This window comes from Macaca thibetana, chromosome 9 (assembly GCF_024542745.1).
Source record: "Macaca thibetana thibetana isolate TM-01 chromosome 9, ASM2454274v1, whole genome shotgun sequence".
In the NCBI taxonomy this organism is placed as follows: Eukaryota; Metazoa; Chordata; class Mammalia; order Primates; family Cercopithecidae; genus Macaca; species Macaca thibetana.
In genome coordinates, this window is record NC_065586.1 from 84,640,356 (window position 1) to 84,667,669 (window position 27,314).

The 27,314-nt window shown below is 37.1% G+C and overlaps 1 protein-coding gene across 2 annotated transcripts in view; it reads left to right on the forward strand.

The window, feature by feature from the left end:
- Positions 1 to 10,532: 10,532 nt before the first annotated feature.
- Positions 10,533 to 27,314, forward strand: part of LIPK (lipase family member K) — a 39,900-nt gene continuing 23,118 nt past the window's right edge. Inside the window, exons 1-4 of one of the 2 annotated variants that reach the window (XM_050803000.1) lie at positions 10,533 to 10,604; positions 10,725 to 10,781; positions 21,258 to 21,373; positions 23,511 to 23,628. In XM_050803000.1, the coding sequence (XP_050658957.1) occupies positions 10,766 to 10,781; positions 21,258 to 21,373; positions 23,511 to 23,628 (250 nt within the window). In that variant the 5' untranslated portion in view covers positions 10,533 to 10,604; positions 10,725 to 10,765. Of the gene's footprint in view, positions 10,605 to 10,724; positions 10,782 to 21,257; positions 21,374 to 23,510; positions 23,629 to 27,314 lie in introns of those variants that run through there. The other variant, XM_050802999.1, reaches the window with a different exon arrangement.

A 27,314-nucleotide genomic window follows, 5' to 3' on the forward strand; every position in this document is an offset into this window, starting at 1 on the left:
TTCAGTCAACTATCAAGAGAGGCAACAAAGACCCTGAGAGTGAAGACTACTGGGCCCGAGTAGGAAAAAAAGATTTTGGCAATGGGAGAAGTTTAAGAAATATGTACTATGTGGAGGAGGTATCAGCAGCTGCCTTACTGAAGGATTAGGTAGGAGAGGAAAGACTCTGGGATTAGGGCTTCTTTTGGTGACTACAGGTTCCACGGGACTCTAACAGTGAGAGAATGTGGTCACCAATCACAACGAACCCCCAGACAAGTGAAGTGGACCTAAAAGGAAGGAGAAATACAGGATTTCAGGATATTGCCTTTCCAGAGTGCCCCTCCTCCATTTCTTGTCAACTCAGCATATCATCTTTTCCTACCATAGTTAAATATATAACCTAAATCCTGCCTAAAGAGGAAAAGGGGTTGACATTTATTTAACATCTACTAAACATCACGCACTGTGTTAAGCACATTGCATGCATCATCACATTCACATTTTGTCTACATTTTACAGATGAAAACCTACTGTGGAAACAGCAAGAGCACAGTTTCCACCCTGACCCGAATGAGTGACTTTAAATGAAGTGTTTAATATCTCCAAGCACAGTGTCTTCATTTGTAAGTGAGGGCAACTATTCATACTTTGTAGACTTGTACTAAGGATTAAAATATACAGGTCAAACCCTTAGCTCAGTGCCCGGCCCATAGCTGATGTTCAATAAATGGTAGCTACATCATTACAATTACCATAGTTTTTATTTCAAAAATTGCCAGAGAAGCTTGCAAAAGCTCAAATACTTCGTAAGCAACAGAGTCAAAATTCAAATCTAGGTGCTTTTTTCCAAACTTCAATGCCTCCAACCTAACCTTGCTACTCAAAGTCTTATCCAATTTCCAGTAGTACTTTTGCATCACCAAAGAGCTTCCTAGAAATGGAGAATCTCAGACTCCAGACTCACTGAATCAGAATCTGCATTTCAGCAAAATTGACTAAATCAGAATCTGCATTGCAAAAACATCCCCAGGTAGTTTGTTTGCACATTAAAATTCAAGAAGCACAACTCTATAGTACTTGTTTTTTTAATTTACTTTTTTGGTAGTGTTATACTTGGTTAAATTGAGAGTGAAAATTAGTCACATGTCCAGTATGTACAGAACGTAAGTCCAAGCAGGAAGGGGACTTTTATTTGTTTGCTTATAGCTGGATCTCCACTCCCTGGAAAAGTACCTGACATATTGCGGAAGCTCAGTAAATATCTGTTGAATACATAAATCTAAGGCAAACACGGAAGATATATTTTAGAAATATTTGTAACACTGAAACTTAAGGAAGCACTGTTTTATAAATATAATCCCTTATCAATCAAGGTCCAGATAAGATGGTGCTCCTCATTTTGTTTACCCCAAATACTAGCGGAGAGAAGGAAAGATCTAGCCATTCTCGCTGCCCTTGTGCAAATTAATGTCATAGACTCAAGAGCCTAGAATTGTCAGCACACTCCTATGTCCCTGACACCCTTTTCAGAACGCTTGGGTCCTGTTACCAACATTCAACTTGTCTACTGATGAAGTTCTTAAAGCTTGCACATCACAATCACTTTTCAATGAAAACATTAGTCATGAAAATGCCCAAATTTAAATAATACAATTAATTTATCTCCAATATTCACTGAAGGAATCTCTGACTCAAAAGTTGAAATTTCATTATAAATGGGCCAAAACGTTTTTATGAATTCCTTTTCATTGAGCCACTATAGCACTTAACCTAACAAAAAGTCACTTTGTGAACTTTGTTATAGTTATTTGCATACATTTGAAACACCTACCACTAAACTAAACTAAACCTACCCTTTGTGTAATTCTCGGGTAAATTTATTTTTAAAAAATTGTTGTGGTGCAGTATTTGAAATATTCAAAAGAATGTAGGGAGCATATTTAAGTTGTAAAATATAAATTGAACGTCCTAAATGCACACCCAACGTGAGAAGAAAAGTTCTTTATGACTTTTGGTTAAAGAACACAGTAATGTAGTAAAATTAATACTGGGCAGGAAATCAATTCTAAACTTAGTTCTGCCACAAACCTTCAGTCAATCTTAATTTCTTAAAAGCGTAGGCTTCCTTTAAATAAAGCAACATGCATACATAATCTCTAAGGACCCCAGGAGCTCTGAAATTCCACAATTCTATGAGGAAATTTCATGAAGCAACTGAAGAGACACAGGCAAAGAGGGGAATAAGTGAAAATTTAATATAATTATCAACTGAATTCATTGCTTTTGAAGTGTTCTTACGACACTTATGGAAATGTAAAACTACTGAAAGTTTTATATAGTTTAATCTATTAATGATTTATTGTCATGAATTCTGCATCATATTTAGAAAGCCCTTCCTCATTCTGATATATAAATATGTACCTACATTTTCTTCAGGTTTTGATATTGTTCTGTTAGATATTTAAATCCTTAATTTACTTGGAATTTCTTTGGTATTTCAAATGGGGTATTTAGCTTTATTTTGTTCCAAATATTTAGTCAGTTTTCTAATGTTATCCAAAAAATAATTCATCCTTTACCTATAAATCTTTCATTTAAAAATTTTTTTTTAAGAGACAGGATCTTGATGCAACTATATAGCTGAATATCTGGAGGTTCTAGAGACTGGGGCACAAGGAAGGGCTTGGAAGCTCTGTAGCCCTTCTCCCTGCATACCTCTTTATCTTCATGTGATGTGCCAGGCATGGGACACAGTGATTGAAAAGTCGACATAAAGATTATATTCAAATAAGGGAGAGAGACCATGAGTAAGTAAACTGAAGATGTCTGAAATGAATATGAATAGCTGACCAGAACTCTTTCTGGTCAGCTGGTCAGGGGCCAAAAGGAAAAGAAAAAGGCTTTCTCATCCACCATGCAGGCCCATGTGGATATGGTAGTGCAAAAAGAGAAATAAGGGGCTGGAGTCCCTTGGCAAAGCAGATAAATACCTACACACTAGCTTCTCAAAATGGAAGCCAGATTGTGATGGTGCCTTTCTGAATGTGGAAAAGCAGGGCTTCCAAGCAAGCTTGGCACAAGGTTGAGGGAGATGCAGAAACAACCAGTCTGCCTGATGTATCTAGAAAACAGCAGCCCTGACCCAGCAACCTCAGAAGTGGTGGAGCAAGCTGGAAAGCTCACAGAAAATGTAGATCCAGAAAAGAATGTATAATTGTATCAATAAACAGCAATGCGTTTGAAAATGGGCAATGCCTCAACAGGCAGTTGAGCACTTAGGAAAAGCTTCAGGACTGCTAGTATAGGGATGCAGGATTGATGAGGGAGCAGTCTATTCAGAAAGAAAAATATTTTTAAGGAAATGGAGAATTATTCAACTGGTTATAAGAAAAGAGTCGCTCAAGTCTTATTTCACTTACACAGTAATGACTATGCAGCTGGGACAGTGGTGGCAGGAGAGCTCCGGCATAGCAGGAGTCCATGGAGGTAATGGCTGAGCTGCACTAGGACAGCTTCCAGAAGGGTTTGCCCAGCAAGACCCAGCTGCATTTCAGAGGTCTGCAACTCTCCACTTTTCAATCACATTGGCAATGATTATGCTAGCCCCAGCCTGAGTTTAGGGGTTCCAGGATGGGACATCAATAAATTACCAGGGATAGATTGCACAGCCACATGAATGTATTTAATGACACATTAAGTGCACACTTAAAAGTGGTTAAAATGATTTATTTTATGTTATGTGTATTTTATCATAGTAAAAAAAAATTAAGAAGAAGGAAGGAGAGGAGTTGGAGAGAAGAAGAAGAGGAGGAGGAAAAAGAAGAGTTAGAAGAAAAAAGAGGAGAAACAGGAGAAGAGGAGGAGGAAAAAGGTAAAAATAGCAACACCAGTCATGGCTGGTGGCATCACCTCCATGGCTGCTGTTAAGGAAGACAAATATTCAGGACTATGCTAGTATTTTGCTTTGCAAATAAATAAATGATACATAGATAACAGAAAAAGCATGGCATGGCATTGCAGGGACTTAGAATTTGTTTAAGACTATTCCATACTTCATTGTAGCCACGGTTTGAATGCTAATAAAGACTCTAATTTTTAGTTATCAATTCCCCAAAATAAAAAAAAAAAAAACCAGCCAGAAGCAGGACCTCACTCTATTACCTATCCTGTAATGCAGTGGCACCATCATAGCTCACTGTAGCCTCCAACTCCTGGGTTTAAGCAATCCTCCCACTTTAGCCTCTTGAATAGCTGAGGCTACAGGCATACACGACCATGCCATGCACCACCACTCCATGCCTAGCTAATTTTCTTTTTTTTTTTTTTTTTTTTTTTTTGGCAGAAAGAGAGGTCTTGCTATATTGCCCAGGCTAATCTTAAACTTGTGGACTGAAGCAATTCTCCCATTTTGGCCTCCCAAAGTGCTGGGACTACAGGCATGAGCCACCACACCTGGCCTACCCACAAATCTTAAACAAACCTTTATTGTGTTCTAAAGTCTTAGCATTAAAATGTATTTTTATATTGGAAGATTTCATTATATTATTCTAACCTTGCACAGCTAGAATGAGCCCTACTTGGTGGATTATATTTGCTAATATTTTATTTAGCAATAATGTGTCACAATTTATAAGTAGGCATGGTCTGTAGTTGTTTCTGACCTTTTAAATTTTTTAATACCGGGATTATTCTAGCCTGTCAGCTGCATTAGAAAATTTCATTTTTAAATCCTCTGTAATAGTTTAGATAGCATAAGAATTGTCTGTTCTTTGATGACTTGATAGAACTATAATCTATAACCCCGTTAAGCATGATGAATTTTTCATGAAGAGATGTTTTATTGTCTTTTAAACTTCTCAATGATTTCTTCAGGTTTTTTATGACCTCTAGAGTTGATGTTGATCACTTATTATTTCCCAATAAAGTTTTCCATTTCATCCAGAAGCATTTGTAAAGCTGATATGCATTAAGAATCTCTAAGAGCACAAAGTAGTTTTTTTAAACTTTTTTTGTCCAAGAACATGTTGCTGTTTAACTCATTCTTTTGTGCAAATATTTCTCTAAGTTATACACTTTGCAAAATGCTAACACACTGTCTTAAAGCATTCCCTTAAATTTGTTTTCAAATTGTCTCTGCACAAAGAATTAAATTCCTTTTCCTAGTCTGAATCTTGTACATTACTTTTTCTGTTTATTTTATATAACTGTTAACATTTATCCAAAGAATTGCCTCTTGAACATATGTATTAATTCTTCTATTTCCTATGTATTTTTTTCCTTTAAAAATATGAATTCTTAAGTTGTCTATAAAGACAGGTATTATATATAACTGGTCTGTGGAGAAAATATTTTGAGAGGAGGAGGAATTTTATTTTGCCTCCTTCCATTTTGTAGAAGGAACAGATTTATACCCTGTTTACACATGTAGCTTATTGGATAATAACATGAACATAAATAATATTGACTTAGAGACCTCATTTGGACTAAGTTATAAATCGTATTTCTTATTATATAAGAAAGGGAATATAATTTCTACATTCCAAAATATGTACAGGTAGCCATCTGGACTATGAGACCTATAACAAAATCTCAAGTATCTACATAGTAGGGCAACCAGGCATTTGGTGCTTTATGGATTCAAGGTCTCAGTGAAAGGCTCTACGTTATATTATTTAGCCTTCATCTGCGGCTTCTCTAAGCATGTTATAACTTCTGTGAATTTCAGTTTCCACACCTGGAAAATGGAGATTATGCACCTACTGTGCAAAGTGTGGGTAACAATTAGAGTTAACAGATAACCTGTCTCAAGACCCTTTTCCCAGTAGCTGTGGCCTCTTAAAGCCCCTACAAAATTTGAAGAAGAGATCTTTGGGCCTTGCAAAATCCTAAGTGATTTCACTGTATCATAAGCCAAAGCATGTGAGTGTTTTAACTGATCTGAATCATAAAATAAATCATTACGAAGAGTTAACCGTCCTTGGATTAGAATAAACTACCTTTCATCGATTTCAAAGTGCATTTTTTTTTTTTACTTTTTTTTTCGTATATCTACTCAGAGTAATACTTAAAACTGATGACATCTTAAAAATATAACTGGCATCGTTTTTCTTGTCTAGGAGTATGTAATACAATGGTACATTTTACAAATGAGGACATCTTAGGGTAATAACATACCATAATATCTTCCTCAGTCGTTTTCCAATTTACCACCCCCTTCCTAGGAAAATCCACATGCCTTAATGAATTGCTATGGTCATTAGCAAAGGGAGTAAGTTTTGATGTTTGCCTTGTCTGTGGGCCTTGTTTTCCTCTGACTCATAAGCTCTAGTATACTCCAGCCATTCAAAATACCAGGTTTGCATACATATGTGAACTTACAAAAGGTCCTCATTGCACACCATTGAAGAATCACATACCCTAAATTTGAGATTTTAAACCTCAGAGAGCGATAGTCTAGGTTCCTACCAACAGGCTCACAAAATGCAAACCTCAGGGGATGGTACTCCAAACTAATTAACCAAAACAAGAGTAGTTGTTATGCAAATATCAAGGAATTTAATCTCCTTAAGAAAACAATAAATTCCTGTTTCAGACCTAAAGGCACAGATTTTAAAATGTGTGCAGATTAGAGACTCAGCTCAGCTCCACTCTAAAGGATGCATTCTCTTTTTTTTTTTTTTAATTTTTTTATTATTACACTTTAAGTTCTAGGGTACATGTGCATAACATGCAGGTTTGTTACATACATATACTTGTGCCATGTTGGTGTGCTGCACCCATCAACTGGTCAGCACCCATCAACTCATCATTTACATCAGGTGTATAACTGCCAGTGCAATCCCTCCCCCGTCCCCCCTCCCCATAATAGGCCTCAGTGTGTGATATTCCCCTTCCTGAGTCCAAGTGATCTCATTGTTCAGTTCCCACCTATGAGTGAGAACATGCGGTGTTTGGTTTTCTGTTCTTGTGATAGTTTGCTGAGAATGATGGTTTCCAGCTGCATCCATGTCCTACAAAGGACACAAACTCATCCTTTTTTATGGCTGCATAGTATTCCATGGTGTATATGTGCCACATTTTCTTAATCCAGTCTGTCACTGATGGACATTTGGGTTGATTCCAAGTCTTTGCTATTGTGAATAGTGCCACAATGAACATACGTGTGCATGTGTCTTTATAGCAGCATGATTTATAATCCTTTGGGTATATACCCAGTAATGGGATGGCTGGGTCATATGGTACTTCTAGCTCTAGATCCTTGAGGAATCGCCATACTGTTTTCCATAATGGTTGAACTAGTTTACAATCCCACCAACAGCGTAAAAGTGTTCCTATTTTTCCATATCCTCTCCAGCACCTGTTGTTTCCTGACTTTTTAATGATTGCCATTCTAACTGGTGTGAGATGGTATCTCATTGTGGTTTTGATTTGCATTTCTCTAATGGCCAGTGATGACGAGCATTTTTTCGTGTGTCTGTTGGCTGTATGCATGCCTTCTTTTGAGAAATGTCTGTTCATATCCTTTGCCCACTTTTTGATGGGGTTGTTTTTTTCTTGTAAATTTGTTTGAGTTCTTTGTAGGTTCTGGATATTAGCCCTTTGTCGGATGAGTAGATTGCATTCTCTATAACAACTCCCTAACACCTGGAACACAAGCAGCTGGGTAAATATCCTGGCCATGTGGTATGGGCAGCATGAGTCAGTTAGAGGGCAAGGTTCTTTCTCTTGCTTCGCCCAAATACCTTGGGGGTGTTAGACACCTTGATGGAAGTAGGAGATGAAGTGTTTCATGGAAAAACACCTACCCCTTCCGCATGATAAGGCCGGGAGAGGGAGTGAAAGAGAAGATGGGCCCCACCCTTCTGCAGGGCCCTAAAGCCACTACCAAGACCAGAGAAGGGAAAGCCCCTTTGCCCTTTTATTTTGTGTTCTAGGGTTGGAGAAATAATTTTTTTAAGACCCTAAAATCATAAATACTACTATACAAGTATGCGTGTAAACAGAGATGGATTTCTGTTCAACTAATTAAATCATAAATGAAAAGAGAAATGGCTAGGTGTGGTGGCTCACGCATGTAATCCCAGCACTTTGGGAGGCTGAGGTTGGTGGATCACTTGAGGTTAGGAGTTTGAGACCGGCGAAACCCCATCTCTACCAAACACAGAAAAATAAGCCGGGCATGGTGGCACACACCTGTAGTCCCACCTACTCAGGAGGCTGAGGCAGGAAAGTCGCTTGAGTCTGGGAGGTGGAGGTTACAGTGAGCCAAGATTGCACCACTGCACTCCAGTGGCTCTGGGCCACAGAGCGAAACTACATTTTTAAAAAAAAAAAAAAGGAAAAAGAAAAGAGAAATGACAGATTGACAGAAATAGACTAGCAAACTGAGTGGGAAATGAATACTCAGCACTGTTGATGGAAGTGCAAAGCCTATTTCTGGAATAATCTGGAAATATATAGTAAAACTGAGCAATTATATGACCTATGACCAAAAAATTCTCATTCCTAGATGTATGGCATGCACACTATTCCATCGTGGAGCATATAAATGCTGACATTTTTAATGGTGCAGAATTTAAGCAAATGAAATTATCGGTCATTGGGGAATAGGATAGTTTAAAAGAGGAGGTTTTACGGTAAGAAGTAACAAACAACATATGCTTAATGCAACATGTTGGATTCTCACAAGTCGAACCTGCTTTATAGACGTGTGAAATATGCAACTCCAGAGGGTTAGAAGGTGTGGTTAGAAGGCCCTCACACTTAGCCACTTTGCTGTCACCATCTTTAAATTATTATTAATAAGAAGTCCCATATTTACAATTTTGCACTGGGCCCCACAAATTATGCAGCCAATCCAGTTCACAGGCATAGTGTACAGTAAGAAAAGTAGGAAACAATGAGGTTTATAACAAAATAATATATGAAAATCTCATATATGCTATATACTTTACAATAATATGGTCATTCTTTAGGATAAACTGGAGATTGAATGAAAGTGGGATCAGGGACAAAGGTCAAAATAAATTAAATAAAATAAAAGTAAACAAAGCAATAAAGGGCCCTTATATGGATGAATAATCCATTCAGTGTAAAAGGGCCCCAAAGTACAATGATTTGGATTTCCTGTGGGTAGGAATGCATTGCAGAGAATGTTTGGCAAAATAGTTCAAGATCAACTATGTAATAGTTGAAAATTCCATCTTTTTTTCTTTTTTTCCCCCCAAGAATATCTGTGTTTTCTAGTATGGAAATGTCTGTATTTGCTAGCATAGACTAGATTCCAGCAGTCTGTATATTGCCAACACATGAACTATCTTTCCAGTTGTTACGTTTTATTTCAGAGACACAAATGGCATGCCAGTAGAATGTACTACACTGTAAGTGGAATTATACATTAAAAATATAGGAATATCAAACTTTTCTGATAAATCAAGTAAATCTGTAAATAATTTTAATTAAGTGGTTGAAACTATTATAGTAACGGAAGCAAAGCCAACTCCAACTACAATTTCCAATCAAACTGACTCTAATGGAATCTAATTAGCAACTGACAACAATCCAAAGAAACTTGAAGGTATTTAAACTAACCTCATGCCACTAAGTCCTGCCTGACTAAAATTCATGTTCTGATACAAGTGTGTTTGCAATTCTTTCCTATGCTCTGAGTGTACATAGACATGTCTGAACCAATGATGAACTTTCAGGAACTAATTCAGGAATACTCTTACTCTTCAAAGTCATATTTTACATGACTTTGAAGCATGTAAAATATTAGTTTTGAGATCATTTTAGGAATTTGGTTGTTGTAATTTACCCAAACTGGACTTGTAATTACCCTTGTAATTTTCCATAATATAAAGGCCCTCTACTGAAAATAGAACTGTATGCAGTTCTGAAATTCTAGATTATCTGATTTCAAACTTTCATGGAGTGCAGACACAAGACTGCTTACATGGCAAGAAAGAGATTGGTTTGAGAGTAGAAAAAAAAATAAAAGCCTGTTTTGTTTGTGTTTATTTGCCTTTAGCTAGCTAGAGATCTTGAAAGAATTGGATATACTATTTCCTGCCAATTCTAATGCCCAATTTACATACCAAGGTAAAAGAAATTTAGAAAAGCCAAAGCAATCATTGGGAATGTGGTAGCATTAGAAGTGTTGCAGCTGGATGAGGCAAGAGGATGTGGCATTTTATAGAGATGCTCATATGACTGGGGTCACTTCATCCACCCTTGGTGGAAATTATTTTCTAAGTAGAGAGTCTAAGTAGAGAGTCTATTATTTTCTAAGTAGAGAGTCTCAGATTTGGCTGAGAATCTTCCAATTCATCTGACCCTTGAGGCATAGAACACGAGGATTGCCTTGGCAGGAGTAAGAATTTTAGTCTCAATCACACTCTTTTTCATCACTGGCTAAGAACTCACCTGACAAGGTTAACTTAGTAGCATCTGCCATATTTGAAACCATGATTAATCTGCTTCCAGTTGAGAAATTTCTAGTTGCGACATCTTCTGAGCTGTTTAGAACACAGCATGTTCCACTGACAGTTGCCTCTGGAAGAATCTGGAATGCACCTGAAGCTCCCAGGACTTGAAGACAGACCTCCAAAGACTTGGATCAGGTAATGGCTTTTCATCTATTTGCAGAGCCTGGATCACAGTATATTAGTGAGACACGGGAAACCTTCAGAGGGACAGAACTTTACATGTTGATGATGAATATTGGATTTTGATTCTATCAGGTTAAGCAAGACACAGCAAGAGTATAATGTGACAACTTCAGATGGAGAGTCTTCTAGGCATGTTATGACAAGTTTTCCCTTTCAGAAAGCTATAGCATTTAGAAAGCAGGCATCACCATATTTGAATCTCAGTGAGAGGAGGTATCACAAGCCTACACCTGGAAAAATCTAGCAATAGATACTTTTTATGAACCTCTCTTTTGAGTCTTGTATCTAGGGGGTTGGGAAATAATGTTTGGATAATGTTTTCAAAGCCATTTATTATTTTTCAGAAAGCTCTTAATGTTCTCATTCCAATGGCCTTGAGTATGAATATTCTTTTTTATGATCACAGTCATCTGCAGGGGAATATGAAGCAAAGTGACTGTCAAGAGTGACACTACTGCTTATGAACTTAATCATTTGTGGAAGACACACCATTCTGTTTTTCTGCTGCTTTGTAATAAATAGCTTTACTGGGTTAGGAGTGAAAATGTGGTTCACATTAATATAGATGATATTTAAGAGTAACATGCTCCTGTCACCCTCTTAATTGCAGACCTGATTGGAAGCTAGAAAGATGAAGAGGAGTCAATTGGATGGACTAATATCCCCTCTAGACATAGAGAGATTAAATCATTATTCTTTAATTCTATGTGTCAAAGCCAAACTGTTATTAGTTTTTGTTTGTTATCCTTTTTCTAGAAATAAGTTACCCTTTTTCTAGAAATAAGAAAGCAGGTTTTACCAGGCTTTCTTCATGTCTGAAAACAGAAACCAACTCAAATATATAGCACCTTGGCACACTTAGCACTTCAGACTGTAAATATGAGAGTATGGAGCTGAATTTTGGAATAACAATGTGAAGTTAAAGTGCCATTTTACTCTAATATGACTTGATTTCATATTCCTTTGTTGGCCTATCCTGTCTCTCTATTTTGTAAGGACATTGAGGGAAAAATTATTTCCTTCACTGCTCTTCCTTTGTGGTTTATTTTATTTAATTGCTACCTTCAATTTGAAGCAACAATCGTTCAGAGCCTATTGTGCCAGGCAGGACAAGTGCTTTGTCCTTCATATTACAGAAGACATGTGAAATACAATGCTCTTTAAATATGTTTGTTATTCATTTTTTTTCTGCCTTGGCATTTTATTTCCCATTCGTCCTAAGACTCTTGTTCTTTTCTGCTTGCCTCTAGGCTTAGAGCACGGAGCTACTGGCATCTTAACCTATTTGAAAATTCCATCAAAGTTGCCTAGTCCTTTTTCCTGATTCAAATGTGCTAGGTGTTTAATTCTCAAATCCACAATTTTTAGGACTGGATATCCTGTTGTGTAAAGATTTCCTTTCATTCACTTGTTAGTAGTCTCCTCACTCTTCCTGATTCATTGTCTTTCACCCTGTGGGTGGGGGAAAACAGGGAAGCAATTTAAATCTAGTTTCTGACAAACCTGACCACTAATAGTTGTGAGTTACTGTGTTTTGGTAAGAGGTTAAAAGTATTAGGGCTTTATGAAGGACGCTGAGGTAGGAGCAAGACAGATCCTAAATCTTTGTGAACACCCATTGGGTTTTTAGATTTAAAATGTTAGATAAAACGGAAAAATGTGGCCGATGACGAAACATTCTAATTGATAAACAACAGTCTTCTGGCAAACCCGGTCATTTGTATGGCTGCCAAGAATCTTTTAATAAACAAAAACTATGGGATACTGCTGAAATGATTATTACAAGATGTAAGTACTAAAACTTCTGAACTTTGCCCCTAAGAATACATCTAGGACATTTACTTAGAGGTCATTGAGTTTAAATTTATACCTAATTATTTATAAATGTCATAACCTTTGCTATTATTTTAAGGATAATTCAAGCTAATAAATTCATCAAGGAAAATATATAACCTATAAGCAAATTAGTGGAAGAGGGAAAATGTTTATTCCCATTGATCAAATGTAAGTATTTTCATTTTGGGGTAATTTTTCTAGTCTTTTGAAGACCCCTTTTTTTTTTTAATTTGTTTCAGAAGTTTAAAAGCAATAAAAATTTAAAAATATATAACAGTTCCTTAAATATTATTTTTGCTTCTATAGCCCCAAAGTTTGCAAAACTCTGTAAGTGACTGCACATTTTTTGGTTGGCATATAAAATTTCTGTCATATTTTTAAATTGTTGCTAAGGATGCACTTTATAGCACATTGTAAATATTAATAGTTTAAAATTAAATTGTTACACAATTTTCAAAACACATCCAATAGAATAATGATTTGATGCCTAATATCATCCGTTTAAAAATTCCCTTATTTAATGAATTTGAAGTTTTACATATTTTGTTTTTCTCCTTCTATTCATATTCTCATTCCAGTCATTTCTACAGATGTTTTACATATTCTTACAAATATATTTTAATATAACATATTTGTGTCATTATTTCTTTTATTGATCAGTAGATTATTCTCTGCAACTAAAAGGCCCATATACATTAAAACTTAAATTGTTTTCATTTCCTGTGATCATAAGGTTGCATTTTTTTAAAAAGTTTTTAATGATGTGTTGTTTTAATTTTTATTTGTATATAATTGTCCAAAGGATCATAACACATTAAAAGTTTAATGAAAAATGATTAAGCATTGGGAGTAAAACTGGATTGGCAATGCTTTTCTTAATGACATAAATATATCTTTTCCTTTCAATTTCTGCATCCATTGATGATTATTATTTATTGACAGAATGAAACAAAATTCATCATCAATTTTTTCATTTTTTGAATAGATGTGAGTAGTGCTGAGAAACCATGTTTACATAATGCCACAATTTTTTGAGCTCTTTATGAAGCTCTGTGTCACAAATCACATAGTGATGCATCAACAAAAATTATTTTTTTTTTATTGTACTTTAAGTTCTGGGACACATATGCAGAACGTGCAGGTTTGTCACATAGGTATACATGTGCCATGGTGGTTTGCTGCACCCATCAACCCGTAATCTACATTAGATATTTCTCCTAATGCTATCCCTCTCCTTGTCCCCCAGCCCCCGACAGGCCCCGGTGTGTGATGTTCCCCTCCCTGTGTTCTCATTGTTCAACTCTCACCTATGACTGAGAACATGCAGTGTTTGGATTTTGGTTCCTGTGTTAGTCTGCTGAGAATTATGGTTTCCAGCCAAGACACAAAAATTATTTTTTATGATCTATCTACTAACCACTCAAGTGCATCCTTTTTCTACCTTTTTTTTCAAAGCAAACTATTGGAAACTGACTTGCAGAGGTTAAATGCCCTTGGAAAGGGATTGCTATTTTATTAAAGTCGTTCCTTTCCCAATACTAATGTCAATATTGTCAATTATTCCCTTGTTAGGGAGTCTCAGTCTGGAACACTTCACATTGTAAGATTCAGGAAAGGAGAGGGTTGGGCTTTTCCTTTGCAAAGTTAGAAAAGGAGAATCTGCTTCAAACCAGAAATTCTCAGGCCAAATTAGTATTACAAAAGAGTATAGATGAGAGTCAAAGGTCTAGAATTTCATTCTTTTAAAACTACATATGTGCCTGTGTATTTCTTGAAAATTATTGTATACTTTATAGACTATTGGTGTATACAATTCTTTTGCCCAACAAGTTTTTCCTCAATTTAAAATCATGTTATGAGTATGTTTTCATGTTATTATATAGTCTTTAAAAATAATTTAATGGATTTATCTACAAGATTAAATACATACATCATAGTTTATTTTAAAATCCTCTTGTAATTGAAAACATGTTTTTAATTTGTATTACAAATAACAAGAATTAAAGCAATCTTATACAGAAAGATCCCTCTCCTGAAGAAAAAGATCCTTCAGTTTCAAAAAACTGAATTTGGCTCTTTCAGTTTTTTGTTTACCCTGCTTAAGATCATAATATTGATTCATTGTAAACATGGACCTTTTATTCTTTTGTCCAAATAATGATCTATTATATAATCATTTTCTTCCTCCCATACATTCTCCATTCCCATATTTCTTTTCTATATCTTTCTAAGCTCATTAATCAAGAAAAGATGAAATAAAAAATGTATGCCATAACTGATGACAGGCAAGATATGGTTACATGTCTTTCACTAATATTATTCTTGGTTTCCTTCTATACATATACATACATATTATTTAGAAAATTATATATATATAGATGTATATATGTGTGTATATATAGAGGGAAGCCAAATATTATATAGGATGAAAATTTTATATATATATACACTTTAGAAAATTATATATGTATGTAAATTTTAATCCCATTTGTCACATCTTCCTTGGGCTGTGAGGATGTCACACATTTTGCTTACATTTTATTGTGCATGTTGACATCAGCTTTGTTTTGTGTCTTTTATTTGTTTACCAGGTAACCTACATATACAAGATATTTTCTATTTTCACTTTTCTGGGCCCTATCCTATTTTTTACTTTGTCACTCAAATTTGTTAAGACAAAATTGTTCCTCTCTTGTAATCTTCCAATAAGTTACACTGTTCCCAAACTTTCTAACCTCTATTAATACTTTGAAAATATTTTCATAAGGGGAGTAAGACTCAGTGAAAAGAAATTGAATAAAACAGATATTGTTCAAATTCTAAACTGACATTTACATTTGCTAGTGGTGGAAAAATAATGATTAAGCATATAGATGCTCAGTCCATGGTATATAAATTATAGATTAAATAGGCAAAGTACTCTATACAGTCAAGAATGAAAATTATTAGTAGAATTAACAAGTAAACAGAAATTCTTGACTGCTCTTATTCTATTTGAGAAGTGTTGGTACAAAATATGTTGTTATTTTTCATAAGTCAATTGAAATAATTGTGCCATATTCAGTATAAACAAAACTACAGACACAAAAGATTTAAAAAGTTATAAATATGAAGCATTTGTATTTATAACATAAAGTATAAAATGTGGTTCTTGCCCATAAGAAGCTTATGAACTAGTTGGAGAACCAACACATACAACTGAAATAATCACAGAAATAGAAGACATGTGATAACAATAGCTACCATTTACTAAGAGTCAAGCATTGTTAGATGTTTTATAGACATTATTTATCATCTTATTTATCACATCTTTATCATCTTAAGCCAACCCTACATGTAGGTGTTGTTATACATGTAAGCGTTGTTATATCACTATACAGATAAGAAAATTAAGTTTCGGAGACGTTTAATTGCCTAGCAATCACACAACTAATAATAAAACAGTGATAGCCAATAGTTAGGAAATGTCTACAATGTGTGGCTTCATTGGGAAGCTAGTGATGCAGTTGAGACACAGGAGCTGTGGCTCATAGCCAGTTTTGCTCCCCACAGTTGAAGCTCTGATAGTTGCAATCTCATGGCTGCCATATCTTCTGAAGGACAGAGTTAGAATTTTAACTCAGAATCCTCCACAAAGCTTTCAGGGATTCATCATTAGCTTTATTTTACCATTGATCAAACTGAAATTCATCTGTAGAAACTGACCTCTCTGCATTTTCTAAACTTAAGAGTTTTCCAAACTTAGAGCTTAGAGTTTTCTGTGGGGTCTTTGTACCTGAACACTCTGGCCAATTCTCACCTCCATTTATGAATATAGTGAAGAATTAGGGTGGGGACTGGTTAAGAATGCTCTCCAACCATTGCCATAAGTTGTTGTTAAGTGTTTGCTTGATGAGCCTGATAGTTCCTATTACGGGGCAATAAGAAAAATGGAATTAAGGTCTCTATTACTTCTGATATTCTTTTGTTGAGAAATTGCTATACTTGATTTCACCATCAAGGTATTTGTCAGTGCAAAATGCATTACTTATGAGAACTGCCTACATATAATCAACATGCATTTGATGTACAATATATGAACCCAATATAAAATCAAACATACGTCAAGGCAACATTCTCTTGAAAGTCTCATATTTCCTACTGACTGCAGTAGCTAGAGGGGTTGGGGGCAGGGAGCAGACAAAAAGCAACTATTGGAGAAGTGAGATTTTTGAGCATGGGAAGAGGGTCTTGCAGGTAATGTACCTTTTCCCAACCAAATTCCAACCAAATTTGAGTAAAACTAGCAGCTGTCTCCACAGTCATGTAGAGCATCTGCCTGAAGAAACTTTTGAAGGAGAAATTTCCAATTTTTGCCCACTTATTTTAGCCTTTCCTTCATTATATAGATTTTTTTGGTATAGTAAATAAAGAAAGAAATATTAAACCAGCATTTAATAACTCATGGACACAAAGAGAGGAACAACAGACCTTGGGGCCTACTTGAGGGTGGAGGGTGGGAGGAGGAAGAGGATCAGAAAAAATAACTATTTGGTACTAGGCTTTGTACCTGGGTGATGAAATAATCTGTGCAAAAACCTCCATGACACAAGTTTATGTATATAACAAACCTTCACATCTATCCCTGAATCCAAAATAAAAGTTTTAAAAAAGACTGCAGAAAAGTAGGTTAAATAAAGTTAAATAGAGTCTTGATTGCAGGACTATAGCAAACCTTAATTATAAACTAAGGCTCTCCAAATAAGTGATGTTTATAGCATTTATATAAGTCTATCCGCATACACGTGCCTGTATGTGTGTGTGTAGTCTGAATATCCAAGCAAGTTTTATGCACGCGCACACACACACATACACACAGAGTCTATGAGTCTCCAAGGAAGTCATATACATAATATGTACACACACATATAGAGTTTAACATATATTTACCCATGGCCTCTTTATACAAATAGCATTTTATGGGAGTCATGTTTTGTAAGACAGCAATGTGAAAAGTGGATTTAGAGTGATAAATCAATATAATCTATTATAGATTACATTTATAATAAAATATACAATAAATATAATCTATTGTGATTTAATCTGAGTACTTGCAACCAAGGGTCTCATCTTTACAAACTGAGAATCCCCTGGAATTTATCATGTCTGCTTTTTTCTTACTCTAAAATCCTTATATGCATTAGCATATCCTTAGTCTAATATCCTTATATTTCTTAGTCTAATATCTTTATATTTCTTAGTCTAGTATGGTAATGCATATAAGGATATGTGAACCAGGATATAAGGATATATGATATTATATAGAATATAAGGATATATGAACCAGCAGAATGTTGATGTGGGACACATGAGAAGGCAATACTCATCAGGGAGCTGTCACAGAAACAGGTCAAATAAATTTAAAAACTCAGAGTATTATTAAGAGAGGTTCCTGAATCAAGCACCCTTACCCAACAATTATAGTTACTACTATAAGGCTTGGATAGGCAAAGCAGGTAAGAACACCCCTCATAAGAGGTGCTGGAAGACAGGCTGTTTAGATTGGACTTGACACTCCTTCCTAAATGGAACACGTAGAGACTCCTCTTGCTGGGGTGTGTCATCCTTCTATATCCAGATCCATATAACACAGGGGAGTGAAACAAAGGCAGCTGATGGGCTGTATGTCATGGTTACAAAAGGCAATCTGTCATGGCTAGTATATCCTTGTGCCATCCCTTGGGGTTGGATCCCAGCTCTTTCTATAAGGAGCACATTGTGCTAGCTCACAGCCCTCTTCCCCTGCAACATTAGAACACCCACAGGTTTAGCCATTTTGGAAGAGAGCTGGATCTGCTCCAGCACAAGGGCCCCAGGTTTATTTACCGGTGATTGTGATTCAGAGGCCTCAAAATGCCAACCACTCAGCAGAAATGAGAGCATGTAAACTGTCAAAGCCTTGAGAGAGAAGACCAAATTTTACACATTTCGCTACTACTTTGCCATAAAATATAATCCCAAGGTAAGGACCTGATCAACATTCAAAGCTTACTCTCGGTGAGGAATGATGAAGTGGAATAAAATCAAACCAGTGAAGCAATATGTAATATAAAATAGTGAGTCAATTTGGCGTAGTCATTAAGATTAAATAACATGGCCAGGGGCGGTGGCCCACTCCTGTAATCCCAGTGCTTTGGGAAGCCGAGGCAGGTGGAACACCAGGAGTAAGGAGTGCGAGACCAGTCTGACCAAAATGGTGAAACCCCGTCTCTACCAAAAATACAAAAAATTAGGTGTGGCGGCTCGCGCCTGTAACCCCAGCTATTCCGGAGACTGGGGCAGGAGAATCCCTTGAACCCAGGAGGCGAATGTTGCAGTGAGTCAAGGTGGCGCCATTATACTCCAGTCTGGGCAACAAGAGCGAAACTCAGTTTCAGGGGTAAAAAAAAAAAAAAAAAAAAAAATTAAATAACGTATTCATTTACTCCTTCATCTATCCATTTTATTGGCATTTATAAAAACCTCCATGCTAGGTCTCAGAGAAACAGAAATGAAAATGAGAAAGTTTCTCTTTTGAAAGAATCCAACCAGTCTGGCTGTTTTTTTAAACTTTAGAATGTGTATGAACCACTCGTAATGATGGTTTAAAATGCAGATTCCTGGGCACCCCACAATAGATTCTTCTTCAGCTGGGCAGTGGTGAGGTCTAAGAGTTTTCAGTGTGAGGTCTAAGAGTCTTCAGTGTTTTTCATGATGATTATGATGCCTGTGGTCTATGGGCCATACTTAGATAAACACTAATTAGACACACAGAAGCCAGAGGGCCCCCATAAAACCAGTCTGAATGGACTGAATGGTTAAAAGACAGTCTTCGTGTGCATTTCCAAGAGTCAGGCACCCTGAGTTCAGATTCTGCCTCCATGACCATCTGTTTGATGCTGGGCAAATTACTTGACTTCTGTAAGACCCAGTTTTATTTTAAATAAAATGAGGACAATATTTCCCATCCTTTTCTTTCTTTTCTTTTTTCTTTCTTTCTTTCTTTCTTTCTTTCTTTCTTCCTTCCTTCCTTTCTTTTTTTCTCTTTCTCTCTTTCTCTCTTTCTTTCTCAATCTCTCTCTTTTCTTCTTTCTTTTTTTTTTTCTTTTCTTTTCTTTCTCTCTTTCTCTTTCTCTCTCTTTCTCTCTTCCTTTCTTTCTGACAGGGTTTCACTCTGTCGCCCAGGCTGGCATGCAGTGGTGGTGCTATCACAGCTCACTGGAGCCTCAACCTCCTGGGCCCAGGTGATCCTCCTACCTCAGCCCCATGAGTAGCTGGGACTACAGGTGCATGTCACCATGCCTGGCTAATTTTTTGTATTTTTTTTAGAAATAGGGTTTTCCATATTGCCCAGGCTGGTCTCATACTCCTGGACTGAAGTGATCAGCCCGCCTTAGCCTTCCAAAGTGCTGGGATTACAGGCATGAGCCACCATGCCCAGTCCAATATTTCCTATCTTTTAGAATTATTTTGAGAATAAAATGAAATAATGTATGTCTGGCACATTATTTGGTACAGTATAGGTGCTCAATACATAGTTGTAATAGCAATAATTATTGCTTCTGAAGGTGATATTATTATTGCTGCCATAGAGTTGCACCAGAATTAAGCTATATTAATCTGTATTAATTTAGATGTCAATATATTATATTACTATACAGTAACAAAACAGATTAGCAGGGAGGGTGTATTTTCTAAAATAATTTGAAGATCTGTATTTTACAAGTCACTGTAAAAAGAAGTCCTCCTGAATAATGTTCCCCTTGGTTGTTTTTGCAAAGTTGTTTTTTGCTTTAAACTTAAGTAGTTTCAAAGACAAATAAGAAATACTCATAATCTTTTTCTCTCTACAATGTTCACAATTTTTAAAAAAGTTTAAATAATAATATCTGTCTTATGATAAGGTAATACTGGATATAGAAAATTTAGAAAGTGTGAAAAACACTTTAAAAATGAGAAAATAATCATCTAACTATAATTAAAATTTGATGTTTAGGCTTTTTTTTCTATTATGGTTCGTGTCATCATTGAACTCAAAATATATGCACAATTTGAATTCTGTTTTTCCATATGTATTATGTAGCAGGAATTTTCACATATCACACATAAGCATAATATTAATGACTGAATAATTCCATTTTTCTCACCCATAATTTAGGTCACCAGTCTCTTACTTTGGGAAATTTTACTGTCTTAATATATACAATAAGAAATAATTTTATACCGAGTGTTTATATATACATCATTTTTCTTTTAGATAGATTCCTGAAAACAAAATTACTGAGTGAAGGTTATGAACACTTTTAAATTTATAAGACATGTTAACAAATTTTTTTCATAAAGGTTTTGCCAATGACAAACTCCACCATCAGAAAAAAGTACCAATCTATCTAATAACTAGAGATACTAAATGTGCTTTGATTAATTTATTGGCCATTACATTTCTTTTCTACAAATTATCTATTCCCTCTTTTGTCCACTTATCTACTGGAAACTTGATTGATTGTTTTCTCTGTTCCTTTCCATTCATTCCCTCTTTTCTTCTTTCCTTCCATCTTTTCTTTTCTTACTAAAAAGTCATTTTAGATATTTCATGGAATGAATGTTGTATAATTCAGTATTCTACTGGTTAAAGCACAGCCTAGAAGTATGTTTCTGCTCTCTCTCACAGCAGTGTTATAAAAAGATTACACCAAATTTCACTTCATAGAATTTATCTTGATGACAAATATATTAAATTTCCTTTCCCAGGCAGATCCCAAATGTGGCAGCTTTTAGTAGCAGCATGCTGGATGCTTCCTCTTGGATTTATGTATGGTTATGATAAGAAAGGAAACAACGCAAACCCTGAAGCTAATATGAATATTGTAAGTCATTTATTAAGAAAAAATGCTAAAATGAGGAATTATTCATATTTCAGCATTTGAAATACAACTGGGGTGCCTTCTCAGTTTTCAACAATTCCTCCAGTGACTAAATCTGTGCTTCCTCTCCTGTTTCTTTATATGGCTAACTAATCTAAGAATTCAAAGATCTGACCCAAGTTGGGGCAGTAATATTCCATCTCCTAGTTTGAACTACCATCCAGTGGTGGCTTCCTAAAGAGAAGGTTCATGACTTAATACAGATGATCTCTATAGAGTATCTTTGAGTTTTCCCTGAGGTTTTTCATAGAGAAGTTTCTTTGATTTTGTGAACTATCCCAATGCACTTTTTTGGTTTAATAAGCCAGTGTTGGTTTCTTTTGTTTATTACCAAAGTGTTTTAACATTCAGGAATTCATACCAGAAGTGGAATGGAATAGTGTTAGGCAAAGAAAAAAAGGCCAAATGACAAATATCTACTACAGAATTCATTCTGATAATATACTCCATTTTCCTATATAAACGGTGCATAATTGCTTTCCTGTACCATACCCAAGTTGTATTAGAATCATAAAAGTAATGAAACTGCCAAAGTTTTTTTTCACTAGTGTCTCTTCTTGTTTCTCTCTCCAAAGTATCCAGCAAGTACCCCTGATCTCGTACCACACTGTTGAACTCACATAATTTTTCTCTCTCTAGTATAAGTGATTTTTAGCTTTTAATCCTTCTATAATGATAATAAGAACAATCATCTATAAAGCACTTACGTTAGGCATTGTTCTGCACATATTACATATAATCCTCACAATGTCACAGTCTGTCTCCAGAGCCTGGGCTCTTCGCCGCTGCTCTATGTAGCCCATAATTTATACACGCATCTCTGTGTCTGACTTGGGAAAATGCATAATCCTTTGATAAAGGCATAAGCTTTGGAGTTAAACTTACTTTAGCATTAATCTTATTTTTATCTCTTCCTAGTATATAATCTTGGACAAATTGTTAATCTACCTGAATGTCAGTTTTCTCAACTGTAAATGGTACAATTCTATATCAAAGGCCTCTTATAAGGTTAATGAGACAAGGAATGTAAACCTCTATGCAGAAGATAACCAATAATCACTAGTTCTCCTCTTCTTCGTATATCTGTGGGTGGGGTATCTTCTCTGACCCCTCTAGGCTCACTCTTTGTTCTTTAACACCTTTCTCTCTGCCAAGAGGCTGAACTGTAAGGACAGGTCAACAAGCAACCTTGTCTTTTGGTTTTCAGTTCAATTCAGCCAATGGACATTGTGAGCAGAAGATGGAAAGAAATAGGCCAGTAAGGTTTGATTTTTTATTGCCCTGGCTTCCTCCCTGTGAAGTCAACTTAGACAAGCTGTCTTCCTCAATTTGGTTATCTCAGCTTGACTTTCTCCTTTTGGCTTCTGGTAACTGCTTCCTCCCTCTTCTTTTAAGTCTGTTTAGTAATAGTTCACTTGTTATTAGCCACAGGGTACTCCACAATTCCCTGTGGTTTCCCTCATTAGATGACCATATAATTTTTCATCAAAACAAACTAGGGTGCTTTAATAATACCAGGCCAACAGGCAAAACCAGAAAGTGTCCTGAGCAAACAAGAATGTAGGGTCACCCCACCCAGACTTACCTATGCCTCTTTATGTAACTCCTAGAAATCCTTTTAAATTATACTCATAGGAATATTACATGCCGTCACAGCACATAGAGTGATAAGCAGTAGGTGCAATTTAAAGTACTACATTGTGGCCAGGCATGGAGGCTCACACCTATAATCCTAGCACTTTGGGAGGCCAAGGCAGGGGAATGAATGCCTTGAACTTAGGAGTTCAAGACCAGCCTGGGCAACATGGTGAAACCCCGTCTCTATAAAAACATACAAAAAATTAAGCTGGGCACTGGGGCAGGTGCCTGTACTTCCAGGTACTTGGAAGACTGAGGTGGGAGGATCACTTGAGCCCAGGAGGTGAAGGCTGCAGTAAGCCAAGATCACACGACTGCACTCCAGCCTGGGGAACAGAGTGAGACCCATCTCAAACAAATAAACAAAGTACTATATTGTAATGCATGTGTAAAAATTAAGAGATTATAAAATGAAGGTATATATTTCCTTTCCTCTTTTTAGAGCCAGATTATTTCTTACTGGGGTTATCCTTGTGAAGAGTATGATGTTACAACAAAAGATGGTTATATCCTTGGAATTTATAGGATTCCACATGGAAGAGGATGCCCAGGGAGGACAGGTATTATTTATTTTGTTATGAAAGGAAAAATAATACTTAAAGCAGAGGTACTTAGATGTCCTGGGAGAAGTCAAGCAGTTTCTGTTCTGAAATCCTTAGTGTCCTTTCCATTAGAGGAGAAAAATCATCACCTTCCACCTCTCTGTTTAATTAGTGTAACTTTGAAGTTTTAAGTCACTTTTATATACACTGTTTATTTGGTCACTCCTTTTCTTCTTGACTTCGTCTTCCTACCAAGCAAACACCAAAACACATCGTGTTCTTACCCTAGTGATACCACTGTCCTGTTTTGAAAATCAGAAACCTAGGGGTTATTCTTGATACCACCTTCTCCCTCACCTTCTACATGCAACCTAACATTACCATCTATCAATTTTGCCTTCTAAATTTCTCTCTAGTCTGAAAACTTTTAGTTTCAATAATCATTCAAACCCAGGTTTGGACATAATGTCTTCAACTACTACGATGCCTTCTCACTGGTATTAAACTATTTGTAGTCAGTTCTGGACCCAAGTCTGTGTGATTTCATGGTTTAAAGTAAATATTACCCTATTAGCTCCCACATAGCAACAGCTTCCCAGCTTATCAAATCACCATCTAGTTGAGCCTACCTGCCTTCACTCCAGCCTCCACCATGTCCATCAGGGTGACCTAGAAATCCGCCTTCAGCAGCTGTTGGTACAGAAGTATACCCAGTGCTTGTATCAGTTCCTCCAGCTTCTTTCAGGTGGGCAGCAGCTTTCGGGTGGCCTGGGCACCAGTATGGGTCTGGGTGAGGTCTATGCTGGGGCTGGTGGTATGGGAGGCATCACAGTTATCACTGTGACCCGGAGTCTGCTGAGTTCCCTAAAACTGGTGGTGGATCCCAACATCCATGCTGTGAACATCCAGGAGAAGAAGCAGATCAAGACCCTGAACAACTTTGCCTCCTTCATTGACAAAGTGTGGTTCCTGGAGCAGCAGATCAAGATGCTGGAGACCATGTGGAGCCTGCAGCAGCAGAAGACAGCTGGGATCAACGTGGACAACATGGAGAGCTGCATCAACCACCTTCTGCGGCAGCTGGACACATGGGACCAGAAGCTGAAGCTGGACGTGGAGCTTGGCAACATGCAGGGGCTGGTGGTGGACTTCAAAAGTACCAGGGTGAGATCAACAAGCATACAGAGATGGAGAATGAATTTTCCTCATCAAGAAGGATGTGGATAAAGCTTACATGAACAACGCAGAACAAGTAGTCTCGCCTAGAAGGGCTGCCCCAGGAGAATAGAAGATCCGTGAGCTGCAGTCCCAGATCTCGGTCACATCTGTGGGCCTGTCCATGGACAATAGCCGAGTCCTGGACATGGACGGCATCATCTCGAAGTATCCGCCCAGTACCAGGAGATCGCCAGCCGCAGCTGGGCCAAGTCTGACAGCATGCACCACCAGATCGAGTATGAGGAACTGCAGGCCCTGGCTGGGAAGGCTGAGAATGAGCTGTATCGCAAGAAGAGGATCTTCCAGATGAACCGAAACATCAGCCGATTCCAGGATAAGACTGAAGGCCTCAAAGTCCAGAGAATGCGGAGCAGCGTGGGGAGTTTGCCCTTAAGGACTCAACGCTGAGCCTGCAGAGCTGGAGGCCGCTCTGCAGCGGATCAAACAGGACGGGGCGCCGTAGCTTCACCAGAACTTGGAGCTGATGAATGTCAAGCTGGCCTTGAGCATCGAGAGCGCCACCTACAGGAAGCTACTGGAGGGCAAGGAGAGCCCGCTGGAGTCTGGGAAGCAGAGCAGGGGTATCCATAGGAGTACCAGCAGTGGCTAACCCGGTGGACTAGGCTCGGCCTCACAAGCTCTGGCCTCAGCTATGGCCTGGACTCCTTTCAGTCCAGCTTTGGCTTTGGCGGGGGCTCCGGCTCTTTCAGCCGCACCAGCTCCTGCAGGGCCATAGTTGTGAAGAAGACTGAGACCTGTATTGGGAAGCTGGTATCTGAGTCCTCTGATGTCCTGCCCAAGTGAATGTCCACGGCAGCACTTCTCAGCTTACCCTTCCTGTGGCTGCCCCACATCCTGCTGGGGAGGCAGCTGTGCAGGGGAGCATGGGCAACTGGAGACCCACCTGACGCTCAGCCCTAGCTCTCAGCCTAGAGGGATAGTTTACTGCCTAGAGTACACCACTTGCCCTTGCCTCCAATTAAAAAACCAATTCTATTTTTTTGTTGTTTTTTTCTAAAATAGAGCCTCAGGTATCCTTAGGAATCTCTGCAAAAAAGACCCTATTCATTCCTATCAGTTCTGTGCTTAAACTTCATTAAAGCATCAATTCTAGCTCCCTACAATGCAGGTGGCTATCCATAGGTGGAAAAAAGTGAGCATTTCATTCTCTAGAAACGATTTGCTTTTGTTTTCTTCTCTCTCTTCTTAGTTCATTTTATACTTTGGCAGGTCGAATAACAAAACTTCTCAATATCAGAAAGACTACTTATTTAAAGAAAAACTAGATTTTTAAAGAGTGGAAGATATAATGGTGTTGCTGGCTTTACAGAGCCAATCATTTCCCAAAATAACTCCATAATTACAAATAACTTTGTAAATACTCGAGAGAACTTTTAAGTCTCTCCAAGCTTTTCTCTTGTCATTTCTATCACAGTTCCCAAAATGCATGAGACAAAAAGCTGTACAATGAGAAACTGTCTCTCTAATCTGAGATCCCTGGATCTGTCTCAGACTCAGATCACAGAGGCCTGATGATACTTAACTATTTAATGGTACTTAACTTTGGCAAAGTCAGTAACACCTCTTCTTTCCCTCTATTCCAAAAGGTGGAAAAATGGACATAGATTCTTAGTTCCTTGGTCCCGGTGGCTGAAGGCTCTCTGAGAGTACAACTTACTCTCAGGAAGCCACTCTAGCTCCAAAAGTGACCTGAGGTAGGGTCCTGAGATACCAACACAGCATCACAAACCATTTATAAAGCAGAGGAAAAGCCTAATCACTTCTTCCCTCTCTTCTCTCTTTTTCAACACTTTCTCACCTCCTTCTTTTTCCTTTCTCTTTCTTAGTTAAAATGTCCCTATTTGACATTGGGAATAGGACTTCTGTATCATATTAACAATTTTAAACTATAAAGTTCTACTTATATCCTTGTTTTTTGCAATTCAAATGAAATGAAGCAGTGCCTATAAAAATTAGCATAGTGCTTGACATTCAGTGAGCATTCAACAAATGGCATTTGTATTATTTTTTATTATTTCAAAAAAAATTTAAATTTTTAATCAGATGAGTCTTGAAAAATATAATGCTATTAATATAAATAACAGTAATAGAGCTAATATTTACTGTGCCAGATGGCCTTTTATACGTTTAAGTTCTCAATGAATTCTTATAAATACACGAGGAGATAGCATTTGTTATTATTTCCCATTATACAGATAGGTTAACTGAGGCACAAAGGAGTTCATGCATATCAGAAGGGATTTTGAACTAGGGCAATCTAACTTCCACACGTAAATAATACAATACATTATATATAACCCTTTACAAATGAGAAAATAAGACCGAGAGAACTTAAATAACTTACCCAAGTAAGTAGCTCAGAAGGGACTAGATCCCAGATTTGCCTGGCATCAGATTTTACCTCTTAACCTCTCTTCTATACTACAGAAATTCAGGAATGAGATTTTTCTTGTAGGCACTGAGGA